This window comes from Culex quinquefasciatus, chromosome 1 (assembly GCF_015732765.1).
Source record: "Culex quinquefasciatus strain JHB chromosome 1, VPISU_Cqui_1.0_pri_paternal, whole genome shotgun sequence".
In the NCBI taxonomy this organism is placed as follows: domain Eukaryota; kingdom Metazoa; phylum Arthropoda; class Insecta; order Diptera; family Culicidae; genus Culex; species Culex quinquefasciatus.
In genome coordinates this window covers 103,777,798-103,797,572 of record NC_051861.1, presented here as the reverse complement: position 1 = coordinate 103,797,572, position 19,775 = coordinate 103,777,798, and the positions used below count along the sequence as shown (strand labels likewise).

Below are 19,775 nucleotides of genomic sequence, written 5' to 3'. Positions count from 1 at the left end.
GCGTTTCACCGTCGATCGGTGCTGGTTTGGGTTGTTATGGGTTTATTTATAAAGAAAACTTACAAAAATTGTTATTGAGCGTTTTTTTTTGTTGCAAAATTTCTAAATGGCGTTCTGAGAAATCCGAAGGAATATTTATTACTTTGCAACCCAAAATCGATCATAAAATCCGAACTCAAGGTAAAGATTTTTTATTATTTCAGCAGTTTCCAAAATTATAAGGAGACTTGTATGAACGAACAAATAATGGAAATTTCATCTTTGGTTATAAAAAAAGAGCATTCAAATCTTCATTTTAAAAAATACAAAAAAATGGTTGCTCGAAGTCTAAAAAAATATCATTACAACTGAAAATGCTAGGACCAAAACTGACGAAATAAAGGAAAATTGAATCAAGGTTTGATTAAAAACATGTTTATTGAACTTATTTACAATGCATAACACAAAACATTAATAAATTATCACCGTTTAAATGACTCTATCTCTAATCACTACACAAAATACACCACATTATCCTCCAACTCATCAATCACCCCCCTTATCCACCCCGCCTGGTACACCACGTTGGCAAACACCGCCGGAACTCCTTCGCCACAGCTAACACCCCAGGACATGATCCCGGCCAGCACGTACGCGCCGCCCTTTTCACAAACCAGCGGACTTCCGCCGGACCCCTTGCACGAGTCCCGTCCCTTGACACCCCCGGCACACTCGAAGCTGTCGTGCATCCGGAACCGTTTCCCTCGCAGAGAGTTGGTCTGCTGCAGTTGCACTTCACAGGATCGCGGATCCACCAGTGGCATCGTGACGAACCGCTGGATGGGCTCTTCCTGGGCTGGAGTTCGCGGGGTAGCGCCCCAACCGGACAGCAGGCAGTTACTGCCGTGGAAGTTTTCACCGATTGAGGGCAGACAGATGTTGGCCACGTTCGCGGTGGATTCGTTCAACAGGTGGTTGAAAATCAAGATGGCGACGTCGTTGTACAGCGATCCGGAGTAGTAGTTGGGGTGAAGAACGATTCGATCGATTTGACGAATTTGAGAGGGGAGTCGTTCTCGCGTATGGCGACGGTCCCAGTCTCCAGCGATGATCTGGAAGCTGGCCGGATTGCTGCGGGCACTGAAATTGAAATGTGAAATTAACGGTCAACTTGAATCAAGACGTAGTTGCAAATCGAACCGCAGTCGGCGCCACCAGCAGTTTCAAACTTACTTCGCCACGCAGTGTCCAGCCGTTATGACCGCACCGGATGTGATCAGCGCTCCGCCACATTTGTACGCGAAGCTACCATTTGCAACCCGTTCCTGAACGTACACGGTCCACGGAAACTCCCCAAAATTGGCCATCCCGTCGAGTCGCTGCTCAATCCCCTCGTCTTCGTCGATGAAGTGCACCCGACTGGCGATCGCGGCCCGACGTTGGCCACACTTTTTCGGTTTCGGGGCCACCGGTCGAGGACTGGTAGTTGACACCACAGCCCTGCTAGTAGAGGAAGTCGTCGCAGCTGGCGCTGGAGTCACGTCGAAAATGAATTCTGCATCCGGCTCGAGTTGCAGGTCATGGGCGTTGAATTCTTGAAGCAGGGAGGATATTTCTGAGAGCAGAGCCAAATCAGGGATCGAGGAACCGCCCGGATGGGAGTGGTTTGTGGTTCCTGTGGTTGGAAGTGGGCGTGGAGTTGATACGCCAGGTGGTTGGCGGGGTGAGGGTTGAACGGGGGCAGCATGCTGCTGCTGGAGCTGGATGATTTGGTTGCGTCGGCAGCACGTGTTTCCTGGTCCGCAGAGACCGTCTCTGAAATTTGAGTGAAATAGTTTTAGTTTCTGAATTCTAAAATTCTAAAATTCTAAAATTCTAAAATTCTAAAATTCTAAAATTCTAAAATTCTAAAATTCTAAAATTCTAAAATTCTAAAATTCTAAAATTCTAAAATTCTAAAATTCTTAAATTCTAAAATTCTAAAATTCTAAAATTCTAAAATTCTAAAATTCTAAAATTCTAAAATTCTAAAATTCTAAAATTCTAAAATTCTAAAATTCTAAAATTCTAAAATTCTAAAATTCTAAAATTCTAAAATTCTAAAATTCTAAAATTCTAAAATTCTAAAATTCTAGAATTCTAAAATTCTAAAATTCTAAAATTCTAAAATTCTAAAATTCTAAAATTCTAAAATTCTAAATTCTAAAACTCTAAAATTCTAAAATTCTAAAATTCTAAAATTAAAATTCTAAAATTTTAAAATTCTAAAATTCTAAAATTCTAAAATTTAAATTCTAAAATTCTAAAATTCTAAAATTCTAAAATTTAAAATTCTAAAATTCTAAAATTCTAAAATTCTAAAATTCTAAAATTTAAAATTCTAAAATTCTAAAATTCTAAAATTCTAAAATTCTAAAATTCTAAAATTCTAAAATTCTAAAATTCTAAAATTCTAAAATTCTAAAATTCTAAAATTCTAAATTCTAAAATTCTAAAATTCTAAAATTCTAAAATTCTAAAATTCTAAAATTCTAAAATTTAAAATTCTAAAATTCTAAAATTCTAAAATTCTAAAATTCTAAAATTCTAAAATTCTAAACTCTAAACTCTAAAATTAAAATTCTAAAATTCTAAAATTCTAAAATTCTAAAATTCTAAAATTCTAAAATTCTAAAATTCTAAAATTCTAAAATTCTAAAATTCTAAAATTCTAAATTCTAAAATTCTAAAATTTAAAATTCTAAAATTCTAAAATTCTAAAATTCTAAAATTCTAAAATTCTAAAATTCTAAAATTCTAAAATTTAAAATTCTAAAATTCTAAAATTCTAAAATTCTAAAATTCTAAATTCTAAGGTTCTAAATTCTAAATTCTAAAATTCTAAATTCTAAAATTCTAAAATTCAAAATTCTAAAATTCTAAAATTCTAAAATTCTAAAATTTAAAATTCTAAAATTCTAAAATTCTAAAATTCTAAAATTCTAAAATTCTAAAATTCTAAAATTCTAAAATTTAAAATTCTAAAATTCTAAAATTCTAAAATTCTAAAATTCTAAAATTCTAAAATTCTAAAATTCTAAAATTCTAAAATTCAAAATTCTAAAATTCTAAAATTCTAAAATTCTAAAATTCTAAAATTCTAAAATTCAAATTCTAAAATTCTAAAATTTAAAATTCTAAAATTCTAAAATTCTAAAATTCTAAAATTCTAAAATTCTAAAATTCTAAAATTCTAAAATTCTAAAATTCAAAATTCTAAATTCTAAAATTCTAAAATTCAAAATTCTAAAATTCTAAAATTCTAAAATTCTAAAATTCTAAAATTCTAAAATTCTAAAATTCTAAGTTCTAAAATTCTAAAATTCTAAAATTCTAAAATTCTAAAATTCTAAAATTCTAAAATTCTAAAATTCTAAAATTCTAAAATTCTAAAATTCTAAAATTCTAAAATTCTAAAATTCTAAAATTCTAAAAATCTAAAATTCTAAAATTCTAAATTCTAAATTCTAAAATTCTAAAATTCTAAAATTCTAAAATTCTAAAATTCTAAAATTCTAAAATTCTAAAATTCTAAAATTCTAAAATTCTAAAATTCTAAAGTTCTAAAATTCTAAAATTCTAAAATTCTAAAATTCTAAAATTCTAAAATTCTAAAATTCTAAAATTCTAAAATTCTAAAATTCTAAAATTCTAAAATTCTAAAATTCTAAAATTCTAAAATTTAAAATTCTAAAATTCTAAATTCAAAATTCTAAATTCTAAAATTCTAAAATTCTAAAATTTCTAAATTCTAAAATTCTAAAATTCTAAAATTCTAAAATTCTAAAATTCTAAATTCTAAAATTCTAAAATTCTAAAATTCTAAAATTCTAAAATTCTAAAATTCTAAAATTAAAATTCAAAATTCTAAATTCTAAAATTCTAAAATTCTAAAATTCTAAAATTCTAAAATTCTAAAATTCTAAAATTTAAAATTCTAAAATTAAAATTCTAAAATTCTAAAATTCTAAAATTAAAATTCTAAAATTCTAAATTCTAATTCTAAAATTCTAAAATTCTAAAATTCAAAATTCTAAAATTCTAAAATTCTAAAATTCTAAAATTCTAAAATTCTAAAATTCTAAAATTTAAAATTCTAAATTTAAAATTCTAAAATTCTAAAATTCTAAAATTCTAAAATTCTAAAATTTAAAATTCTAAAATTCTAAAATTCTAAAATTCTAAAATTCTAAAATTCTAAAATTCTAAAATTCTAAAATTCTAAAATTAAAATTCTAAAATTCTAAAATTCTAAAATTCTAAAATTCTAAAATTCTAAAATTCTAAAATTCTAAAATTCTAAAATTCTAAAATTCTAAAATTCTAAAATTCTAAAATTCTAAAATTCTAAAATTTAAAATTCTAAAATTCTAAAATTCTAAAATTCTAAAATTCTAAAATTTAAAATTCTAAAATTCTAAAATTAAAATTCTAAAATTCTAAAATTCTAAAATTCTAAAATTCTAAAATTCTAAAATTCTAAAATTCTAAAATTCTAAAATTCTAAAATTCTAAAATTCTAAAATTCTAAAATTCTAAAATTCTAAAATTCTAAAATTCTAAAATTCTAAAATTCTAAAATTCTAAAATTCTAAAATTCTAAAATTCTAAAATTCTAAAATTCTAAAATTCTAAAATTTAAAATTCTAAAATTCTAAAATTCTAAAATTCTAAAATTCTAAAATTCTAAAATTCTAAAATTCTAAAATTCTAAAATTCTAAAATTCTAAAATTCTAAAATTCTAAAATTCTAAAATTCTAAAATTCTAAAATTCTAAAATTCTAAAATTCTAAAATTCTAAAATTCTAAAATTCTAAAATTCTAAAATTCTAAAATTAAAATTCTAAAATTCTAAAATTCTAAAATTCTAAAATTAAAATTCTAAAATTCTAAAATTTAAAATTCTAAAATTCTAAATTCTAAAATTTCAAGGTTCTAAAATTCTAAAATTCTAAAATTCTAAATTTAAAATTCTAAAATTCTAAAATTCTAAAATTCTAAAATTCTAAAATTCTAAAATTCTAAAATTCTAAAATTCTAAATTTAAAATTCTAAAATTCTAAAATTCTAAAATTCTAAAATTCTAAATTCTAAAATTCTAAAATTCTAAAATTCTAAAATTCTAAAATTCTAAAATTCTAAAATTCTAAAATTCTAAAATTCTAAAATTCTAAAATTCTAAAATTCTAAAATTCTAAAATTCTAAAATTCTAAAATTCTAAAATTAAAATTCTAAAATTCTAAAATTCTAAAATTCTAAAATTCTAAAATTCTAAAATTCTAAAATTCTAAAATTCTAAAATTCTAAAATTATAAAATTCTAAAATTCTAAAATTCTAAAATTCTAAAATTCTAAAATTCTAAAATTCTAAAATTCTAAAATTCTAAAATTCTAAAATTCTAAAATTCTAAAATTCTAAAATTCTAAAATTCTAAAATTCTAAAATTCTAAAATTCTAAAATTCTAAAATTCTAAAATTCTAAAATTCTAATATTCTAAAATTCTAAAATTCTAAAATTCTAAAATTCTAAAATTCTAAAATTCTAGAGATATACCCTTTGTTTAAACTTCGGCTTTGGTCCATTTACATTGTTTTAATTTAATCTTAGAATCCTAAAAAGCAAAAAATCTACAGAAGCTTAATTAAAAATATATATTAAAGATTTTCAATCAAATTTGTTCATAATACTTGCAAATCCTTCGTCACTTTCAAAAAGTCGTGATAAATATTTTTAATGAAGTTTCATCTCTTTCCACCTAATTATCTGTGCTGCCAACGGTCATTTCAAAAATCGCTGTTGCCTTTTCTTTTTGAACGCTGCCAACACTGCCAAGCTCGGGTCAAAAATCCGAAACGCAAACTTTGACACTTTCTGTTCTGTCATGATCTTCGTTGACAGTTTTCCTCTTCCCGACGGTGCGGTCTGTTGTGCAAAAAAATCTCTTCAGAGTTTCGCGATTTCTTCCGGGCCGAAAATGTATTTTTGCTAGTTTTTTCTGCGTAAATTCGAATAAACTGTTGTCGGTGTTGAGTATTTTAATCAATTAGACGTTCCGGACGCTGTTTCCACCATGGTAGGTGGCTTATTACAGGGATTTTCACTGATAACTAGAGCGCGACCTTGAATCATGTGTTTTCCTCTTCTCGAATCATTTTGGCATTGATTTTTGATTAAATTTTGCGATTATCCAACAGCAACGGTTAGGCAAAGCCGGGCGGATCGTGTTCCTGCACCGCGCCAGCGGTTCCACCTTCACCAACAATGTGTTCCTCCAGCAGAATCTTGCGGTGAGTTTCCTTCCCGGATGATGTAATCGTCTGTTTTGACGTCACGAAGCTTGTTTATAACAACGCTGAATCTTCCTCCTCTTCGTTTTTCCAGTGCTACTCGAACCGGCCGCCGGGTTTCTTCTCGAAGGTCTTCGACAACATCAAGCAGGAGCTGGACAAAAACAAGGAGATGAAGGAGAATCTGAAAAAGTTTCGGCAGGAAGCGCAAAAGCTCGAGGAATCGGACGCCCTCAAAGCGGCCCGGCAAAAGTTCAACACCGTCGAAAGTGAGGCCTCCAAGAGCAGCGAAGTCCTCAAGGACAACCTGGACAAGATCCGGGGGAGGGTGTCGGAGGTGGTGGACGAAGTGTCGAAAACGGACTTTGCCAAAAAGGCGGGCAAAATCGGCGAAGATCTTGGCAAGACGGCCAAGGGCATGGGCGAAACGATCGCCGAAAGGGGCCAAAAGCTGGGCGAAACGGGAGCGTTCCGGGGGATTTCCGAAGCGACCAAAGCGGTCAAGCAGGAGATTGACAGTCAGGGAATTTCGGCGCGGGTTTACCGGGCGCCCGAGCGGTTGCGGAAACGGGTCGAGGTCAGCATGGAGGACGCGGCGCGGGTGTTTGAGGCGAACACGGAAGCGCTCGGCGTGGAGCTGCACAAGGACAGCAAGTTTTACCAGAGCTGGGAGAACTTTAAGAACAACAATCAGTACGTGAATAAGGTGAGTTTTGAAGACAGGGGAAGTAGCTCCAAGCACTGAGGGCAATGGCAATGACGGATTTACTACTGTTCGCAATTCGCAATTCGCAATTTTCAGTGTAAGAACGGGCCTTGACCGATCTTATGCACCAGGTTCCCGACGAACACGCACTGCCCTTACACCTACATCTCACCCTTGCTCTGAGTCAGTACGAGCAGCACGCTAGAACACGCTTTGAGTGTTCGTGCCAGGCATGCACACCTTCTTTTCCGGTTACGCATTTTAACTCGGCCGGGGGTGGTACATTACGTAGGGTTTGATGTAAGTATAAGCGCCTAACCATTTAAAGTGTGCCTATCAACTTTCTTTAAAGCAAAAACTGTTTTATTTTTAGTTTGAATTAAAAAACTAATTGTTATTTACTGTGTATTGTTTTCTCCTGAAATCTTCCCTATTGTTGAGTCGTGTTAATATGTTGCTATTTCTTCTGTCGCGGTGTTTTGTTACAATATTTTGGTCCAAAGCATTTTAAAAAAGTTTTTCAAAAGTATAATAGTAATATTTGTGTTAATCCTTTAATCATTCCATAAATTGAGTAAGGGCTCGAACCTCACTTGCTTAAGAAAAGGTGAAGTTTCAAAACAATGGACAGTGAAGGAAATATACTATGTAAAGAATCAATAGTAAAGAAAGATAATAATTTATGAAGTAGATAAAGAAATTAACAATAGTTAATAAATAGAGGTAACAAACAAGCTTAGATTGTATTGGGGGCAATTTATAGGCCCAAATTTGAATATTGGCCCAAAATGAATTTTGAATTATTCAAATAGACAAATAAAGAAAAGGCACATGATAAACAAAATTGACATCGCTGCCAAATTAAGGGAAAGCAGAAAGTATGTTACAGCAGCATCAATTGGTAAAATAGAGTGAAAAGGCGTTGAGAAATAAGAGAATCAAATGAGTAAAATCGAAATCAAATGGAGGATAGTAAACAGAAGCCGCGTTAGAAAATCAGTGAAACAAAATAAACAGAAGATAGGTGGTAGATGAAATGGAAAGAAGAGAAACCCCGTTGTGCGATGTTTCAGGTACATCCACAGCAGTTGACTCAACATACTGCGAATCAAAACAATACCGTCTACAATCACAAATTACTTCCCTTTCCCATTGTCGCGCCCCTTTCTTTTAGCCGTCTCGACTTTGACCCACGGTGGTCAAAGGTTTACGATCCGTTTCCACAGGCCACCAGCTAGGTCATCATGAAAACCAAGCCAACGTGGAGGTAAGAAAATAGGACACTTGCAAGGAACCAGAGCTATACTGTCTTGATCAAGAATGATCTAACAGGACTACGGACGTAGTCAGTGACGCTCCTTCCAGGATGTTCCTCGCCTGAGCGTCAACTGAAGAGGTATCATCAGCATCATTCGCACTTGGCCTGCAATGACGGATTTACTACTGTTGTGAAGAAAGGCAAAACCAAAAGGAAGCTTCTGGGAGAAGCAGATAAAATATTTGTGGAAAAATTAAAATGGTAGACAACGACGACGACATCTTCTGAAACAAAAGCAACAACAAAAAATTTGAAACTACAAGCCATGGTTAAATATTTGAATAAAAAAGTGTTGTAAATTGCTTTTATTATCTGGCCAGCTGTTTTGCCATCATACGTTTACAAAATATCTAAGTAGACGACACAATCCAAAACATTGATTTCCGATATTCAACGCAAGAAAATGCATTTCAAAATGTTAAAGTTTTCTGAAAAAAACATATTTTTTTTGTCTCTTATGTTCGGGCAGATATAAACCTTGATTTTTTGTCTTATATCTTAAATTATTTGAAAGTTTTACAACTGAAAAATTTTACCAAAAAGTAAAAACATTGAAAATTTAAAATAAAAATTTCAAAAATCTTAAAACTTTGAGAATTAAAAATAAAGTATATCAAATTTTTAAAAACATTAAATTTATAAAAAATGGAAATTTTTATAATTTTCACTTTGGACAATCGAAACTTCGGATAATCGAATCAAATTTTTTTTTTCGTTGTCTTATTTTTGATTCCTTAAAGTTCTTTTGAATTTTTTAATCCAAGATGGCGGTGATGAAATATTGGAAAAATACATTTTCTAATTTTATAGGCATTCAACAATTCAAATTTGACTGAAATGGGACTGCAGAACTCAAATTTGATGTTAAATATAAAAAAAAAAAACATTTTTTTTGTTTATGATTCGATTACTCCGATAATTGAGTCGGGACTGTAAAATTTTCCAAAAACTTAAAAAATATAAAATTTGAAAAAAAAAAACCACAAAATTTATGAAATTATGAAAAAAAATTAGCAAAACAATGTTAAATGGCCTTAGTGAGTTTGTAAACAAAGCCATGCCAGATGTAAGCATCCTATAGCGCAAGACATCGATTTAGACATTTTGAAAATAAAAAAAAACAAGAAATTTAAAGAGATTCAAAAAAACTATTAAATTTAAGAAATTAAAAAAAATTTTCATAAATGCAAGAAATTTAGGAAATTTAGAAAAACCTCCTCCCCCCCCCACCTAAGGTGCCCACGTGGTTTATGGATGGTCCCTTCCGTTAGTTTTTCGTAATTGAGGAAATGTTTTTGTTATAAAGTGAACTTTTCATACATTCTTAGCTTAGTCCTTCACTTCAAAATCAATTTGAAAAAAAAACTTTACCAAACTAAAAAAGGGTTGTTGAAAACGATGTATATATATTCTCGTATGATCAGTAAAAATACCATCCGTCAAGCTTCTTTTTCAAATAGAAATTGAAAAAAACCTTGTCCAAATTTTCTCGAATCGCGGTTATAGACCTATGAAATGTTTGGTTCGTATTCACAAAAAATTGAGAAATTCAAGAAGTTTGAAAAATTCTAGAAATCAAAGATATTATATCAAAATTCATCAGTTTAAGAAATTCAAAAAAATAAGGGAGTTAATAAAAAACAGGAAAAAACGAATATAAAAACTATATAAAATTAAGCAATTCAAGAAACTTATAAAATTAAGAAATAAAACCAAAAAAAATCGAAGTTCTTTTTTTTGCAGACGATTAGGCCGATGCAAGCATTTTTCAAAGATTTTGTCCCTCGGCTCTGGACGTGCCAACAAAATATAAATATTGAAAAAGTGTTTTAAAATTCATTTTACACTAGTTCAGTTGTTTTGCAATCATTAGTTTTAAAAAATCGACGCCAACATTTCAAAAAGCATCATGTACAAACCATGCGTTTTGAGAAAAACGCATTTGAATGTTGAGCATCCATTTTCAATTCTCATTTTAATATAAAAGCAAAAGAAGATGTTCTAATGATAACAAACGTCGAAAAATGTTGCTTTTATTGATACTTTATCATCCAAATTCAATAAAACATTATTTCCGTAATTTTATTTTAGAAAAACAAACATAACTTCTTTTGAAATCACCAACCCTGCTGTCATTGAGGGGGACGCTTTGTTATGATTCGTTTTTCTTTGCCGAATGTACATGGCGCTTTGTTCATGTTGCTTTTTTTTCGTCACGAGGTTCATGTAGTCTTTTGTTTGACAGGTTGACAGGGCTATATAAACAGACACTGGTGATGGCAGAGATTTTGTTTATGTTACTTTATTTAAAATCATGATTAAACAGACTTTACTGAAGTAACTTTTGCTCATTTTTGGTGGAGAGGTAGCTTATTAGGAGTACTTTCAGAATATGCAAAAACCCAGAAAGTGTCAAAATGTACATGATGTCTTTTGAAATGTTACCGTCGAAATGTAAGATTTAACGAAAACAAAAATTGTAGTGAAAAAAAACTTTGTGCGATAATAAACATCGAACACATTTAAAAATTCAATAAATTTTTAAATCAACCCAAACATGCTAAAAATGATTTCACTGAAATTTCCATTGACATTTTGAAGTTATTTGAAAAAAAAAAAAAATTGTTTGTCCCCTCGCAAAAACTTTTTTTCCTCGGAAAATTTGTTTTCCGTAAATTTTAAGATGTTTTAAAACTAAATATTGCAAAACAACTGGATAGGTGTGTAATGCATTTTGATAGACGTTTTCATTGAAATTTAGAAACCAATGGATCGAAATTTAAATTTAAATATATTTATTTTTTTGTAACTTTTTGCGTTGATGACACTTTCCCTAAAGAAGGCGTGAATTTCGAGAAGATCTTGTTGCAACATTTTCGTCACACTTTTTAGCAGCGCTTTTCGTATTACATCAGCAAATACTAAGTTCTTTGTCAACAATCATATTGTCCGCTGTTTGGCTGTTCTATTACCTTGTCCCATTGGTTTTCATGTTACTTGATGTTTCAATGAAGGAAAGCTTATAATCTTTCCGTTGCGTATATGAAGGAAACAGTTCTTCAAATGAACATCTTAGCCATCTATTTGGAACAATCGTCGATCGTGGCAAAAATGTACAACCTGATTGTGCCCAAAGGACAACATAGTAGCAACTTTTCATTCCAGCGAACTTGCATACTCTGTTTAAATGCAAAGTTCTATTGACACCGTTTCTACGGTACTCACTTATGACGAGTACATTATTGTTGTTGTGGGACCGTACGCAACAAACAAACCAGATGCTGTTATCATGCTGGAAGTACTACTTGAAGATGGTGAAGTACTATTTCATTGGTTTTATAGACTTATACGTGCTAAGCTGTGACAACATTGCATTGGGAACGTTTCATCTGGAACTAGTGTGTTTCTGAATATTCCAGCGTGTAAATTCTTTTGCGAACGGACATCATAGACTATTCCATAACAAAGGGAACGGTGATGTTTACAAGAATTCACTAACGAAGGCTGCTTCTTAAAGAGCTTTCGAGATCGAAATGATACTCGAAGTTCACGTCCGTGTTTAAGATGCGCCCGTCTTTGATTCAAATACTACAGTATGTTTTCGATTCTCCCGTCCCCGCAGGTCCTCAGCTGGAAGATGCAGTACGACGAGTCGGAGAACCCGATGATCCGCGCGTCGCGCCTCCTCACCGACAAGGTCAGCGACGTGATGGGCAACCTGTTCTCCAAGACGGAACTGTCGGAAACGCTGACGGAGATTTGCAAGATCGACCCGAGCTTCGACCAGAAGCAGTTCCTGCGCGACTGCGAGAACGACATTATTCCGAACATCCTGGAGGCGATGATCCGCGGCGACCTGGAGATCCTGAAGGACTGGTGCTTCGAGAGTACGTACAACATCATCGCGACGCCGATCGCGCAAGCCCAGAAGGCGGGCTTCTTCCTCGACTCGAAGATCCTGGACATCGAGAACGTGGACCTGGCGATGGGCAAGGTCATGGAGCAGGGCCCGGTGCTGATCGTGACGTTCCAGACGCAGCAGATCATGTGCGTGCGGGACAGTAAGAACGCGGTCGTCGAGGGCGACCCGGAGAAGGTGATGCGCTGTAATTACGTGTGGGTGCTGTGCCGGGATCCGAACGATCTGAACCCGCGGTCGGCGTGGCGATTGATGGAGCTGCAGGCGAACAGTACGGAGCAGTTTGTGTAAGCAGGTCGAAAATGGAAGTCGCGCCAAAATGGGAGGGAAACCCGAGTTGTTGATCACGTTTGCGGGTTCCGCGTTTTGGTTCCGGGCGAATCTTCCGCCTGAAGTCACTGTGGAGAAGAAGCGCCCGGTCATCAGTCGTCGACGACCGCCACTTTTGTTAAGGCTTAATTTTAATCGCTGTAATGTTTTTTTACGGCTAGCCGTAGGCTGCCAATCGCCCTCGGAGGTAGAGGACGCGCGGTTCGTGTAATAAATCAGAGACTTTGTTAGATTTATAATACAACAATTTCCAGAACTGTATATTTTTTAAGTCCGAAATTTCCCCTGGAAGAAATATATTTTCTTACCTGCCCTGTTGACCGGAAACGGTGCTGTTGCAGCGGTCGCTCGGAACGCAGATGCAGTCCGGTGAGTCGCCGGTGGTGTCCGTGTAGGTGTCCCCGCTCAGGCGGATCGACTCGGCTTCGGTTTGCTGAAGGTGAAATTGAAACAGGTTACTATTAGTTGATTGTGCAAGGAATCAGAATTCTTAAAAATAAGTTGCTTATGTTACAGACATGACTAGTATGACAAAAAGGTCCACACAAAGAGGCATGTGCGTACAAAAAAAAGAATGAGGTTAAATTGTGTACCGGCCAGCAAAACAATTGGTGTGCTAGTGTGCGTGAGAGGTGGCTTAGATAACTCTTTACTTTCCTAACTCTCCTGTCTGATAGAAATTTAATTTATTATATTTTTTTTGTTTTTTTTTGTTTTCGTTTTTGAGGTAAATTTTTATTCAACTTTTGTCGGTAGTCATGGTAAGTTTTGAGAACTTTCTCATCTCTAAAGTAGAAAATTCCCGATAAAATTCTCCTTCCAGAAAAAAACTATTAGTGTAAGGCTACCAACTCTACGGATTTATTCCTTACCGTACGGATTTTCGACCCTCTCCGCGGATTTTGAACAGGCCGGAAAGTTAGTACGGAATTTTTCGCATAAATATAATTGATTTTTTGTTTGGGTCAAAGCTTTTGCTAATTAGACATTTTTATTAAACTGTCAGTTTGATTTTAAAGGGATAACTTGCATAATTTTCCGGGTTTCCCTCAGTTCAAACTAGATTGTCAATAATTGTTCTTTTCAAATTCCTTTCAAAACATATTTATCAAATAAAAGGCTTTCTAAATCTTATGAAAACCTTGCGTTGTGCTTGTATTTTTAGGACCTTTCCAATAAAAACTCTAGAAATGTTTTCGTAAAAACACTGACAACGATATTGTTCGTAAAAGCAAACTTGACATTTCGTATACTTTTAAACGTTTAACAAAAATATTTTCAATTGCTAAATTCCAAATTTATCTGAATAATTCCTTGACAGTTTTTGTTATACCATGGTGTCATGTCGCACAGTGGATCCTCTCCGAACAAAGGTGTGACAAAATTAAAAAATGTCAGGTATTCTACCAAATCTGGATAAACGCGAGAAAAGGGCGGATAAGCATTTTCATAGCTGGAACTTTTTTTGCAAATTCCGACCCAACATGTAACTTTTTCACAGAACTCGAAATCTAGCAAAACATTGTAATAGGGTCGAAGCCGAAGTGTAAACAAAGAGTCTATCTAATGTGAAACAATAGCTGGCTTCCCCCAAAAAAGCAAAGCAATCCACTTTAACGACCCCCGGGTCTTTTGTGGGCTCTGTTGCAAGTTTCTGCTCATTTCTAAGCGTTCGAAGGTTATGTGTCACCCAAAACCTCTTTTACGCAAATGGACCGACGTTTTACTTCCCCATCCGATAGTAGGCCAGGAGGATAAGGTGGGAATCGAACCCGCGCCACATAGCATCTTAGGGATTGGCAGCCGAAGCCCCTAACCACCGCGCCACGAGCTGGCTTTCCCAGTTACCTTTTAACACTGCGGGTTCTGTTGAATAGTTATTGCACACTTTGCACCAAATTCTCAACCTTTGCAAATAATATCTGCACAACAAATACTTGCACACTTGAAATCCTACCCCTTCTCCCCTCCGCTCGCCTATAGTGGTACGTGTCTCGACTGAGCTTTAATGCTTTCGACCACTTTAGAACAGTTTCAAACTAGGGTGTATGTCTTAGATAGTTTTTTTCTTCTGTAGTTTGAGGTGTGCACTTTTGTATAGAGCTTTCCACAACTTGCACGATTTTCTAAAAATCGCTGCAATCTGCAATACCTTTGGGCTCAGAATTTGCGCTTATGCGCCCTTTTCAAATGTTGCTCCAGAAATATCAGTAACAACATTTCAAAAGGGCGAAACCTACAATCCTGCCGTTTTGGGAAAATCAACATTCAAAATTTTGCAATTTCGATCAATTCCTATTTCCTCAAAAAAGCATGAAGACCATAAATTTTGTCAAAACGTAATAGAAAATAGCAAAAATTTCATCATAGAGAGCAATTTGAAATTAATTAAGTTGTTTTTGATTTTAAAAATTGAGAAAAAGAAATTACGCCTTTTTGAAGAGCGTGCCTGCATTTTCGCCCCACCGGGTACTAAGTTTACACTAAGTACGCTGATCGGAAGGAAAGGGGTCAAGAAACAGCTTTACGAACAGCAGAACAAAGAAGAGGGAACGATTTCTTGGGGCTTTTCTTCACCCTCTCTGTCTTGCTTACTCTGCCACTGTTGCCCATTTGAAATTTTTCTTGACCGATTCCTTCCGAAGTGCGTATACCGCTTAAGTAGCAAATTGGTTTTAGGATGTGGTCTATATTGTAATGACGTTCCTTGGAGTGTCCCCGCCGGAAGTGGAAGACATGGCAGCTGACGACTAGACCACCCCGCGACCCCATCCTGCCTTCTCAATCTTTGCATAGCTTTAATGGTTACGGAGGCGATGATTTTGTACGGTATTCATCCAGGGTGTCCACCTCGGGAAAAAACCCGGGAAAAACCCGGGAATTTATTCCACCGGGTGAAACCCGGGAAAAACTCTGGAATTCGACTAACAAACCGGGAAAATATTTTAAGTTTAGTTAAAATTCGACAAATTCCTCTTAAATGACTTCAACGCTCGCTTCAACGTATATTTTTCTCTATCAGAATTTTATTCTAGTTATTCTAAATGAAGAATTCGGGAAGATAATGTTTGTATTTGTGTAATAGACTCAAGCTACTAGGCTTTGGTTGTTTTTTTTTTTTCTGTTGAGTATTCCATGATATATTTCTTTGACGAGAGGGGAGAAGCAACTACGATTACCAATAACTGGACCCGGTTTAAAAAACAAATGTTTGATAAGCTGCAATTTTTCCGATCAAGTTCGCGGTTCAATAGAAAAATTACTCGGCGCTATGGTTTTTGAAGTCTTATTTCAGTAAGTATTGAATTTCATAAGCACAATAAACAATTTATTTTTATTTTATTATGTATTTCAATATCAACTTGAGGGTGCACAGGAACCAAGGAAGTTGTTGTTTTTTTATTCCAAATATTCCCATAATTTCGAAGATACTAAAATTTGCGTACCGAAAATCGTGGTGCAAACAGCTTAGCTTGTGTGCGCTGTTAAAAATAAGAATACAGTTCAGACCCGATTTTCCGAAGGCCTCGGAAAAAACTAAAAAATATAAATATTGAAATAAAAAGCCACAGTTTCAACATTTGCATGGAGAATGTGTTTTAAAATGCATTTTACACTAGTTCAGTTGTTTTGCAATCATTAGTTTTCAAATAATGTTAAATTTGACGAAAACAAACATTTTAACGAAAAAAATAATGAAAATCGAAAGTTTTCAAAAATTTCAAATGGATTTTAAATCAACCCAATCATGCTAAAAATGATTCTGAACGCTGGTGAATAGATCTAAAATTGATTTCAGTTGATTCCACTTAAATTTTCATTATAATTTTGAAGTTTAGTGAAAATAATGTTTTGCCCTCTGATTTTTCGGGCAAATTTTGAAGGGATGAGACAAAAACTTTAAATAAAATTCGTACCAGTCCAAACTATTTTAAAACGATTTAGAATTATGAAATCCAAGATGGCGGTCAAAATGGCTGAAATGAAATATGGAAAAAATGCATTTTTAAATTTTAGTCGCTGAACTTGAATTTGATGTTAAAAGTAAGAAAATAAAAAATGCGATGGAGGGGCGGTACGAATCCTTCCATTTTTGAGCATGCGAAAAAAGAGGTGTTTTTCAATAATTTGCAGCCTGAAGATGAGATAGAAATTTGGTGTCAAAGGGACTTTTATGTAAAATTAGACGCCCGATTTGATGGCGTACTCAAAATTCCGAAAAAACGTATTTTTCATCAAAAAACGTATTTTTCGTCATTTTATGGGAAATTTAATGTACTTTTCGAATCATTTAGAACAAAATTTTTCATTTTAAAATTTAGTGTTTTTTCTAACTTTGCAGGGTTATTTTTTTAGAGTGTAGCAAAGTTCTACAAAGTTGTAGAGCAGACAATTACAGATATTTTGATATATAGGCATAAGGGGTTTGCTTATAAACATCACGAGTTATCGCGATTTTACGAAATTTTTTTTTGAAAAAGTTACTTTTTGCGTTTCTCTTTGTTTCGTCATCCGTGTTTGTCGCGGGTGACCATGAATGGCCATGATCGATGACGACCAACTTTTTCAAAACTTTTTTTTCGTTAAAATCGCGATAACTTGTGATGTTTAAGGAAATGTTGAACCTTTTTTACAAAATCACTCAACTTACACTCAACCCCCGGTGGTTAGTCACTTTTTCGTTTGACACTTTTTTAGTTTGTACCTACTCCACCGAGATAGGACTCAGGGAGACGACTCCCACGGTGCTCAAAATACCGTTATAATGAAAAAAAAAAAAATGCAATCCGAGATTTTGGGGTCTATCGATTCCTTACACCATAGGGACGTGGCGTTACATCGTGCTGCCACCTGGTTTTTTGAGGTGCAAGAGTGGAGAAGTGCTAAGTCATCGTCTAAAAATAGACGGCGTCCTATCTCGCCCAGCAAAATTAAGTCGATAAAGTAGTCGGTTTCGATGAGAAAAAGTGGAAAACGTGGTCTAAAAATAGCGACGCCATCCCCCTATAGGCCACCTCTGTGCAAAAAATAAAAACATTCGCTGATGTAGTTTTCGCGATACAGCCCTTTTTAAGATGTTACATCCGATTTTCAATAAGAAAACCAAAACAATCTATACAATTTTAACATTTCAAAGAATAATGCATTTCGATATAATGATGAATTTTGCTTCATATGACTGTCAAGTATCTCTGGGCCAAGTTTCAGAATGTTATTTCCGACTTTTTCAAAGAAAATCTATAAAATCAATACAATTTCAGCACTTGAAAGAATATGCATTTCGAGATAATGATGAATTTTGCTTCATATGACTGTCAATAACATAATGGAAATAACATTTTAAAATGGCTGTATCTCGAGAAGTACATCAGCAAACCTTCTGAATCTTGGCCCAGAGATACTTGACAGTCATATGAAGCAAAAAACATCATTATCTCGAATTGCATATTCTTTGAAATGCTAAAATTGTATAGATTGTTTTGGTATTCTTATTGAAAATCGGATGTAACATCTTAAAAGAGCTGTATCTCGAAAACTACATCAGCGAATGTTTTTATTTTTTGCACAGAGGTGCACTTCCCCATCCGACGGAAGGCGTGGTCAGACAAATCTCGTCTCGAAAAATGCCACCGAGACTGTCTGGGATCAAACTCCGTCTAACTGGGGTGAGAGGCAACCATGCTTACCACTACACCATCGAAGTTGTTTTTAAAGCTCTTAAAAACATACATTTTCGCTTTAAAAAACCAAGAACATGAACATGAATCTTCCCTCCGAATTGATCCAAAATGTCAAAATATCGATTTTTGGTCACATTTTGGGTTTTTATTTGTCATTTTGACTGTTTATTATTTTAACAAAAAAAAATGTTGTTTGCCCCCTGATTTTTCAGATCAATATTGGGTGCATTGAAAAATATTTGAAGCGGCCTAAGTGGCTATGCGTTTGCGTTCACTTTTAATCAAAACCATTATTCTAGGAAGAAAATCGCGGTAATCCACCGCCAGTGTCGCGGAGTTCAATAACAACAGATTTCTTATTGCCTTGCCCCTTATCACTGAAACGCATCAGAATCGCTGCGCCACACCGGCTGGTTTTACCGGGAACTATGCACTGTAACTCTTCCTGAGTAATGGTACACTGATCACATCCGATTAAGCGTCAAATTTCATTGATCAATCTTCTTCCGGTGAAGCGATGATTCACTCACTCACAATCATTCTCAATTCTTAACTACCGTTGACAAAACTCACATTGTTCACGACGACCGCCTTCACGTCCTTTTCCTCGCGAAGTTCTTCGGCACGTTTGATCAAGTGTGGATTCATCCACCAAAAACTGCCATCGTACTGGGCTTCCACCGGTGATCCTAGTAGGCCAACCAACGCCAAGATCACCAACTTTGTTAACTTTGAGCAAGCCATGCCACGATTGTTCTGAGAGAGTGCGCGCGCGCGTTCGCGATCGATTCTTCACGTCGACTGCGATCGGCGGCTGCACTGCGCGAGCATAAAATGATTGCACAAAAAATATTAAATCCTATCAATGGGTTTGTTGTTCTTTTGAGTGCGCGTTGTTTCGCTCTCTCGCGCTAGTCGCGGTTCGTTAGTATAGAGTTAAGTTCCAGCAACCTCGAGGTGATCGTCATCCTTAGAGAGAGAGAGGGAGAGGTTCGTGTGCTCTGATTTAGTCTAAGTAGGAGAGGATGCTCAGTGTAGTTGTTGCACCAGCTCTTCATCGTTACTCGGAAGGCGTCGTCGTCCCAATACAACAATTCCTTAAGAAAACATCATACTTCTTGAACTCAAACTGTTGACCGCGCTCCCCTTTGCTAGAACTAAGTAGGGGAGAGTGGGGAGACTTGATCCCCGGGGACACTTGATCCCAAGCCCGTATCTCGTCAGCATGTGGGTAAAATAATTAGTTTTGTTCTAGAAAGTTGTGCGAAATTAACTAAAACTCATTGTAGAAAACACAGAAAAAAATAAAAAAATGTTTAAATTAAGTTACACACATTTTTCTGAAACGAGCTGCAAAAAACTTCCAAGAGATCTTTTTTTCTTTGTTTTGATATGTATAGAAAACACTCAAAAATTATTCACAAAAATATTTTTCATACATGAATTGTTTGATAAACTTATCAACTCCAAAACCCTTACGCATTTGATGTTAAATTTATCGTCATATTATTT

The 19,775-nt window shown here is 34.2% G+C and overlaps 2 protein-coding genes across 2 annotated transcripts; one reads left to right on the top strand and one right to left on the bottom strand.

Annotated features, from left to right (window-relative positions):
* Positions 1–392: 392 nt before the first annotated feature.
* On the bottom strand, positions 393–19,083 carry LOC6052530 (phenoloxidase-activating factor 2). Its single transcript, XM_038266835.1, has 4 exons — positions 18,837–19,083; positions 12,891–13,015; positions 1,213–1,794; positions 393–1,119 (listed from the first exon to the last, which is right to left on the bottom strand). Exons 1-4 carry the CDS (start codon positions 19,005–19,007, stop codon positions 492–494), a joined length of 1,506 nt encoding a protein of 501 aa, XP_038122763.1. The 5' UTR covers positions 19,008–19,083; the 3' UTR covers positions 393–491.
* LOC6052529 (mitochondrial import inner membrane translocase subunit TIM44) lies at positions 5,914–12,830 on the top strand. Its single transcript, XM_001868748.2, has 4 exons — positions 5,914–6,095; positions 6,217–6,309; positions 6,404–7,015; positions 11,956–12,830. The coding sequence occupies exons 1-4, from the start codon at positions 6,093–6,095 to the stop codon at positions 12,541–12,543; spliced, it is 1,296 nt and encodes a 431-aa protein (XP_001868783.1). The 5' UTR covers positions 5,914–6,092; the 3' UTR covers positions 12,544–12,830.
* Positions 19,084–19,775: the final 692 nt, after the last annotated feature.